This window comes from Vicia villosa, linkage group LG1 (genome assembly GCF_029867415.1).
Source record: "Vicia villosa cultivar HV-30 ecotype Madison, WI linkage group LG1, Vvil1.0, whole genome shotgun sequence".
In the NCBI taxonomy this organism is placed as follows: domain Eukaryota; kingdom Viridiplantae; phylum Streptophyta; class Magnoliopsida; order Fabales; family Fabaceae; genus Vicia; species Vicia villosa.
Genome location: NC_081180.1, coordinates 218,607,392 through 218,617,184, shown reverse-complemented (window position 1 = coordinate 218,617,184; position 9,793 = coordinate 218,607,392). Strand labels below are relative to the sequence as shown.

Here is a 9,793-nt window from a genome sequence, read left to right as displayed (position 1 = left end):
TATATTTTGGCCCTTAAACCGGTGTTCCATAACCGTCTTGCTCTGATCAAAAGATGTTTGAATTTCATTATGTTGATTTTGGAGCATTTGGTTCACGGTGTCCCATCCCCGACACAAATCCCTCTTGCTATCACCCAACCATTTCTTCAACGCCACATGTGCAGATTCAACTCGGTTGGTTGTAGTGCAACCAAGATGTCTTACTCGATCCGTCCAAAGAAACACACAAAGTTCGGAATTGTACAACTTTTTCGGTGTACAACTCTTCGAAACGTGCATCTAAAATCTCCCTCCATGCGGCCATAATCTTGTCCACCACAACACCGGCTTTGATGATGTTACTGTTGTCATCCTTTCTTCTTTCGTTCCAACCGCGGATTTGAGCTTACTTCTCACATTGCAAGTTATGTGATACCGGCAAAGTAATGTTGTCGATGTCGGGAAGACGGTATCGACCGCATTTATCAAAGGATTATCTCGGTCGGTAACAGGAGATGATTTGAATAATGTTTACCTCAAATTGTAGCTTTCTATGCTCCCTTTAGTATGATCAACTGGTTGAAACTTGATTTTGAGACAAAAAATTGATTGGGATTGATTGAGTTTTGGAGAGGGTTTGTGATGAAAATGATGAAATAGTGAAGAGGGAAAACTGCATATATGAACATCTTATTTCGGAAATACACTTTCGAAATAATGCCTGAAACGTTTTTTGGAATTTTCAGTGATTTCGGAGATGCATCTCTGAAAACACCACAAAACAGGTGTTTTCGGAAGTGCATTTCTGAAGTAAGGGGATTTTTAGGTTTTTGCTGCAGGTTCTCCCCGTAAGGGGATCTGTAAAGAAAATCTCACATTAAATTATTATATCTATATGATTTGTTACAAAAATACTGAATGTATGCTAAGAAGCGCAACGGTTGGGCGATTTCTTTTTTTAGCAAAAGGTTTAGGGATCGATGGTTGTAGTATTACAACCATCATATATACCACTGGGACAACATTAAACAATATAGTAAAATTGTATTTTTATATTATTTATTAAAATCTATAAATTCATCATTCCATTTTAAACATTTACATTTTTTGAAAATAAATTTTTAGAATATAAATAAATAATATTTTGTTTATATATATATATATATATATATATATATATATATATATATATATATATATATATATATATATATATATATATATATATATATATATTAATTTATTTTTATTTTTAATATTATTTATAAATTTTTAATAAGACCAATTTTAAATGTGGAAGAGAGTCTCTAACCTTAGTAAAAAAATGCTTCATGATTAAAAATTGGACAAACATACATACTAAATTATTTTATACTAAGCAGAACACCAACAACTTTATTGTCTTGACTTATTTTACATTATTTAGCATGAAATTCAATATATATATATATATATATATATATATATATATATATATATATATATATATATATATATATATATATATATATATGTTTAACAATCTTAAAATTAAAATTCAAGGGAACGGACATGCTCATGACAACATCTAGAATAACCATAGAACAAATTCTTAAATAAATTGCAAGTGTTGCTTTAACTTATTCGTCCTCTATATGCTATATACTACTTATTTTTGACTGGGTTCAAAGCCAATGCATTGATTGCACACACTCCATATTTTTTACCAGTGTTCCTTTTGATATACACATAACCCGCCAATCCCCATTTCGTGCCCCAAGTGTTCTTCACGATCCAATAATCTTGACCTCCTACCGAATCATAGCCCACTATTAACATGGCGTGAGTTGTTTGTGTAGAATCAACCGGGCAATTGGGTCCTTCATATATTTCCTGCCAATGGATCATAATGTTCTAAGTTAACAACACCATCCATACAAATGAAAATAACCAGTCCTCTCAAAATCAGATAGCTAGCTAGGTATTATGTAATTACTTACATGGGTGTAATGTTGAAAGTCTTGTGTGGCATAAATACCAATAGTAATTGGCTGTTTGGCAACACCACACAATAGTCCCCTTTCTGTTTTCTCTAATTGAAGGTATGCATTACTGCTACTGCTTGCACTGTTTGGAATCTACAATTTGTCAATAAAAGAGGTGGTTAAAATTAATAAAATGCTTTAAGTACTACTTCCTTCTGATCCTATTTAAAAGAAAAAAAATTAATTTTATAGATTTATTCAATATATTTAAAAAATAATTTTTTTTCTTATAAATATGACCGAAGATGTATAATATAATAATATTGAACGAAATAAAGAACCTTTGAGGCTCGACAAGCACCCTTCACGGCTGTATAAGGATAATTACTATATGTTGCAAGCCCATTGTTTTCTATAACCCAACGCAACGCGCTGGACCTAACTCCCCCACTGCAACCACTACTTCCCATGTCACAATCAACAAGCTCTTGTGGTGAAAGGTCGATAAGCTTCCCTGTCACTATTGCAACTATTCCTTCAATGGCGGCTGCTACTGAGAATGCCCAACAGCTACCTAATAAAAACAAATAATTTAGACCGAGGATTGGTTTTGTCATCCAAAAAGGGATAGTGAGATTAATACTATTTAAATTGAGAAAATAAAAAGTTTATACGTAAGGATAAAATGTTATATGAATCATGCAAACACATTTTTACTGAAAAACGTACCACAAGCGCCTTGATCCTTAATAGAAGAGACAACTCCTTTTGACCTCCAATCCAAGGATGAAGGTGGATTACTACATGTTAATTCATCAACAATATCACCGTTATTCACAATATCCATGGTGTCATCATTGTCCATGTTCAAGTATGTTTCATTGAACTCCTTGAAGCTCCAATCAGCAAAGTTGGTCAGACCAAGAACAGCGCTATGGGGTGACTCTCTCTTTGCATTAGTCTCTACAATATACTTCAAATTTGTAATAAAAATGTCAAATTTCTTTGCCATCTCTTCTAGGTCACTGTAGACTCGTCCATGGTCTTTCTTCCATAGTTGAAATAATTGTATAGCATCATCTTGATTAGGAAGCTTATCAAATTTAGGACCCAATATGAAAGAGTATTTATTGGTTGTGTTCTCCACGGTTGAAGATATACTTAAGAATGATGATGTATTGTTTTTTTGAATGGCAAAGTATATGCATAGGAGTGCAGTGAAGATGATGAATAAGAGAAATGAGTTTGAGGTGTATGAAATCTTCATCTTTTATTTATAACTTTGTAAGGAAAGATGTGTATTCCTTAAAAATCAGGTACATATATTTATAGAATATGGGTGAGGTCTAGGTTAATATTGGTAAATTTCCCAATCTACTTGTCACCAATTAAAATGAGCCATATGTATTTTATTAATTATTTTAGATAGAAAATTTTGTTTTTAAAATTTTGTTGACTTCTTGCAAATGATATATCCTATTACCTTAATAAATTATTTATAAATAAACAACAAGAAATTAGTTGTGCATTTTTTAAATTAATATTAGTTACATGTAAAATAAAAAACACGTTATTCTTACCCATATAAAAAATATGTGTAAATTAATTTATTCTAGCTTTTGTATGAAGTTAATGGATTCTATGACTGTAATATGTGTCACAGTTACCACAATATTAATGTTGTAATATGATCTTTAGTCTCGTACTCTCGTGTATAGATTTTATAATAGTGAATAAATCCGCATAAATCTGGTGCTGTCCCGCTTATTAAAATCTTTGAAACAGTGATTAATTGATATGCATTTTTTTTACGGTTAATTATTATGTGAGAATGTAAGAATGAATCTAAACCATTAAAATTTAAAATAAATGATGAATATTATGTGTGAATCTTTTTTTTATCTCTCCTCATTTATTAAAATAAAGAATGTAGGAGAAAGAAAAAAAAGATTCACACATAATCTCCACCATTTATTTTAAAAACTAATACTTCATATTCATTCTCATATAAAAAATGCATTTCCATATCTATATATATATATATATATATATATATATATATATATATATATATATATATATATATATATATATATATATATATATATAATTTTACACATGAAAAAGGAGTAACATGTAAATGACAAATGTTCAAAATATTATAACTTGTCATTCAATCTACATGGCATAAAAAATTCAAATTCACTTTTGTTTCTCTCCCTCACCAATTGACCAAATCCAATTTTTTCTAAATATATAATTTATTTTATGAAATATTTATTGCTGTATAAATTTATACAATATAAACATTTATATTTTGTTTTTGTGACAAATTTAAGCAGTTCTATTCATTTAGTTATTATTATTAAAAATAATAACTAATTTATTTTTAGATTTTAGTATAATTTAAAAAAATTGAAATTGAATAATACTCAATAACCATACACACAACTAACGTTTTATCTCACCTATCATTTTCTCACATATCATTTTCATAAAAATACCTATTTTATTTTAATTATTAATTTTTATCATTTGACATATAAAATTTTTATTTTCAAATATCAAAATTATCTTTTTCTCACAAATCAGTATCAACAAAAAAACGATTTTATTTTAATTAACAAACTGTGTTTATCTGAGACACAAAAATATTATTGTTAAATGTCAAAATTTCTCTTTTTTCTCACATGTTACTATCAACAAAATACATGTTTTGTTTAAATTAATAATTGTCTTTATTTTAGACGCAAAATTCTTATTTTCAAATATCAAAATTTTACTTTTTCTCACGAGTCTCAATCAACAAAATATGTATTTTATTTTAATTAACAATTATATTTATTTTAGACGCAAAATTTTTATTTTCGAATATCAAAATTTCTCTTTCTTTACAGATCATTATCAACAAAATAAGTTTTTTTTAATTAATAATTATTTTTATTTGAGACACAAAATTATTATTTTAAAATGTCAAAAGAAATTCATTTTAAAATAAATAATTCAATTCAAATTTATTTTTATATATAAAAAATCTATATATCGTATTAAAGAAATTTACACGAGCTGATGCACTCGTATTTTACTAGTCCCTTTATAGATAACAAAAATAAAATTGAGAGGAGAAACACCAACTTATAATAATTAAGAGTTAAAGATTGCATAAAATCGCTACGATTCTTTCCTAGATATTTTTAATTAATATTTTTTACTAATTAAAAATTAAGGATAGGGACAATTAAGGGCACGCTTATTGTGTGGATAGTCACAAATACCATGCTACCATGATGTCTCCATAGTTAATTAAACAAGGTTAAGCATGTTTGGTTTGGTTTTTGGAAGAGTCAAAAATAATTCTAGAGATATAAAATTGATTATGTATGATTTTAAGATGTTTGTTTAGATAAAAATAGAATTGATTATGTCTCCATAATTAATTCTATTTGAAGCTAAAATTTGTAGTTTTTGCCTCCAGAATTGATTCTGGATGATTTTTACACTGAAATTTATTGTTCAACTCACTTTTACATAAATGATTCAAACATAAATCAATTCTGCTAGACTCAATTATAATAAAATCAATTTTACCCCACTCAATTTTATTAGAATCAATTATGTCCACCGTCATTTCAAACACATCCTAAATATGTTTTGAGTCTTTATAAATAAAGATTAAAATTAAAGGTTATAATATTTATAGGACCTCCAATATATTTAACTTGGGTCTTGTTAACCAGCCCTCAGAACAATGGTTAAACATTCTAAAAAATATATATTTTATAAAAAATCTAATATTTCACTATGCAGATTATCGATATAAATTTACTATTTTAAAATTTTAACCATTATCATGAGGATATTGGTTAGCATTTCTCAATTAATTTAAATAAAAATATGAGTCTCACTAAAAAAATTATGAAAATAAATAAATAAATTAAGACACGCTTATTGTGTGGATTGTCTCAGACGTCATGCTGGCTCCATCCGATCCCTGTCATCACATGTTTGGTATGTTTGGGCGATCTAGACAAGTCAAAAGATATGCTGAAAAAAATTTGGTTACACGCGGGCGGACTCTTCGAGACCAGAAGCGTGAACAACTAATTTTGTTCATTTGAAACATGTTTTTTTTTCTTTCTAAACAGTAAAAGATATACTCCCATTAAATTTAAATTAAATATACTATACATCATCAAAAAAGTATAACTCACCAAATCTAATTTGAACGCATGTTTTTTAAATAAAATTACACTCTGAGACAGTGAAAAAAAAAAACTTAAATTTTTTTAATCCAACGATAGCACACGAACTTTTTAATTATCCTACGAGGAGGAAGGAGAAAAAGATCTCAAATAAACCCTAAGAGTTTGCTAAGTGTGGGGATTCACCTAGACTAGAAATTCTGGAGTCCGGGAGGTCGGTTATATATAGGAAAGGTTTTAAACACCCTACATATCCGTAGTACTCTGCGGGAACCTTCTCTGTATCTATGTGTTTGTGTTTGCTAATTGAGTGGGAAAGTTTCTCCTTTGTGTTAGGAGAGAGAATTGAATTGAAATGAAAGACAGATAAACTGACTGTTTTTGGTTTTTTATTAGCTCGCTGAGATTCCTTGTGAATCTCATGCCTACATATCCCTAATGGAAGTCAGAGCTTTTTGTAGTTCGGGGAACTAATTAGACTTTGACTGAGGAAATTTGTGTTCTGTATGAAGCCCAGAATTGAGGCTGATTCTAGTTGGAGAGTGTTTATTTTGTTTTGATTGAAAGGTTTATTTTAGTGTTCTGTACAAAGCCCAGAATTGTGGCTGACTCTACTTAGGGAGACTCTATTTTGTGCCTTGTATGAAGCCCAAGGTTGTGGCTGACTGTTGAGGAAACTGACTATGGATGACTCTATTTTGTGCCTTGTACAAAGCCCAAGGTTGTGGCCGACTCTCTAGGGAAAGGACTAAAAGGGTATTAATGTTTTGACATAGAAGAGGATGTTTATCTGCCTTATACAAAGCCTAAGGTTGTGTCTGACTTAGTGGGGAAAAGATCCTAAAGGTTAGAAATCTTTTGACACATGGAAATGATGTTTATCTGCCTTGTACAAAGCCCAAGATTGTGGTTGTTTGATGGGGAAGGACTCACTGTGGAGACTCTATTATCTGCCTTGTACAAAGCCCAAGGTTGTGTCTGACTCTGGATAGGGGAATACCTATGAGTAGGATTTTTGACTCTGAGGGGAATATCTACCTTGTACAAAGCCCAAGGTTGTGGCTGACTCTTAATGGGGAAAAGATCTACCAGTGTGGGATCTTTTGACTCAAAGGGGAATATCTGCCTTGTACAAAGCCAAAGGTTGTGGCTGACTCTATTGAGGATTACTCTGTTGTTTAGAGACTAAAGGTTGACCCTTCTAGAGGACTGTGCTCTTATTAAGCAGGGATTGATGAATGAAAGACCCAGATTTGAAGATTGACTCTACTTGGGAATTTGTTTGAGTGATTGACCTAGGATTGACTCTACTAGGGAGTTTTGAAGGTTTGAATGAAGGATGATTTGGAAGTTAACCCTTTCCAGGGATTTTGACTTTGAAAGATGATTTTGGAGGCTGACCCTTTCCAGGGGTTTTGGCTTTGAAAGATGATTTTGGAGGCTGACCCTTTCCAGGGATTTGGATTATAGAGGAGTGTTTTTGGAGGCTGACCCTTTCCAGGGTTTTTTTTATGAAAATGGAGGAATGGATGGAGGCTAACCCTTTCCAAGGGTTTGGATTAAATGAATGATTGGGTAGCACTCCATTGATATGAAAGGATGAAAGGATTAATTTAGACTTCTTGTTTAAAGCCCAAGATTAAGGCTGACTCTGACTGGAGATATTCAGATGGAGAACTTAGACTCTACTAAGGAGAAGACTCATTGAAGATTGAGAATAAAGGTGACAGAGACTGTCCATGTCTCTCATTCCAAAAGGTGAACTCAATACTGAGATTGAGACATTCTTAGCTTGTTTAAAGTCTGGTTTGAAAAATAGAAGAAACTCACCAGGGTAGGCTAAAAGGTGACTAAAGACCTGTTCCTATGTTTATAAGAAACCTGATGGGTCCTTGTATACAAGCTCAAGAGAAAGCTGTGAGTTGCTTTTAAGAAGCCTGTGGGTCCTTGTATAGTAAGCCCAAGAGGAGGCTAATCGAGGGTCATCGAGGGTCCTTGTTATAGCACAAGAGAAAGCTATGTGGTTCTGAACTTATTTTGTCTCTAAGCAAATGGGTAAGAGGTTTCACCGGGAATAATTCCTCTTGGGTGGATGTGCCTTATTTTTGTTCTAAGGCTTTTTTCAAGATGTTTCACCGGGAATAATTCATCTTGAGGTTTGAACTAAGGAAGTCTAATTAGGAAAGAGCCTTCATCGGGAAGACATTCTCAACCCTAGGCCATAGTCCTATAATATATATACATATAGTTTATTTGTCCTAAGGTTGTTCTCAGACGAAATTCTAAACAATGTATATACAGTTTATATTTGACAGTTGTTTAAATGAAAGCTTGTAAATTGAAAGCTATAAATCCTTTGAAGGATGTATGTACAAAGCTTTACCGTCAGCTTGGTTGTTTAATGATAACAGTAGAATGATTTATTGAAAACAGTTTTGAAAACAGAAGAAGTGAAGATGGACACTAGGTCACATAGGTATCTGAAGAGTTTCACCGGGAATAATGCCCTTCAAATACCAGAAGAATGTTTTGAAAACGGATGAGAAGATTTTTGTAAAGAAATACAGTTTTGTAAAACAAACTATGAAAAGAAAAAGGTGTTGGGTCTTACACTCTATTAGAGGCTCATTGAAACTGATTTACTGTTTATGAAAAAACAGTTGAAGAGATTTGAAATGATACAAGGTTTTGTTGACTGAAAACCTTGATCGTCTGTTTAATCGTAGCTTGAAAACAGTTTGAAATATTGACAAAAGTCAACTTAATTAGGGTAAAGACAAAGTCTATACCTAATTAAGACCTAAATGGTTAGAGTTTTATCACAAAAATATTTACAAGAGATTAGGTTTTGAAAATCAAGTGAAAACTATATTTTTAGTATTTTAAAATACTTAAGAATATGTTATTTTTAAACCTAATAAAAATATATTAAATAAATAATATTTTTTGTGATTTTTTGGTTTTTTCATAAAATAGATATATTAAACGACAAGTGTGTGAAAAATCAAGAGGAAATGATTTAATTTGATTGGCTAATTAATTGATTAAAGTTGTGAAAAAAATGAAAAAACAAGTGGTAAAAAATAGGTTTTGGTCTCACCATGGTTTGAACCCACGCCCTCATGATCAACACACCAAAACCTGGCCAACTGAGCTATGTGCTCAGTTTGTATAACACACGCGCGCTTTTGTTGATGTATGAAACAAGTGTGAAAAATGGAAAAAAAATGACAAAAGGTCTGAGGGGGGGATCGAACCCCAGACCTTGAGGCAAGAGAGGCAAGGAGCGCATGTGACCAAGTGAGCTAAACAATGTATTCATTTAGAATACGCCTTGCAATAAATATATTTTAAACTTGCCCCTGAATATTTGAAAATGGCGCCGAGTTGTAACACCCGTATATTTTAATTTTTAATTTAAATGGAAATTTAATTAATAATTAGAATTATTGGTGGTTTGAGGGATATTAATTGGGAAAGGATGGTTATGGTGTTGGGCCATGTGTGATGTTAAGGAATGAGGGGGTGTTATGTTAGTAAAGGCCCTATTCTAATTAAAAGGTTATTTTATAAAATAATAAGGAATTGAGAATAAGAGAAAGGAATGTGAAAAGAGTTTGGAACACGAAGAACGTGAAAGAGGAGCAA

At 31.2% G+C, this 9,793-nt stretch overlaps 1 protein-coding gene across 1 annotated transcript; it reads right to left on the bottom strand.

The window, feature by feature from the left end:
* Window positions 1–1,532: 1,532 nt before the first annotated feature.
* Window positions 1,533–3,222, bottom strand: LOC131622646 (ervatamin-B-like). Its single transcript, XM_058893684.1, has 4 exons — window positions 2,673–3,222; window positions 2,285–2,517; window positions 1,959–2,096; window positions 1,533–1,851 (listed from the first exon to the last, which is right to left on the bottom strand). Exons 1-4 carry the CDS (start codon window positions 3,208–3,210, stop codon window positions 1,624–1,626), a joined length of 1,137 nt encoding a protein of 378 aa, XP_058749667.1. The 5' UTR covers window positions 3,211–3,222; the 3' UTR covers window positions 1,533–1,623.
* Between the last annotated feature and the right edge of the window lie 6,571 nt (window positions 3,223–9,793).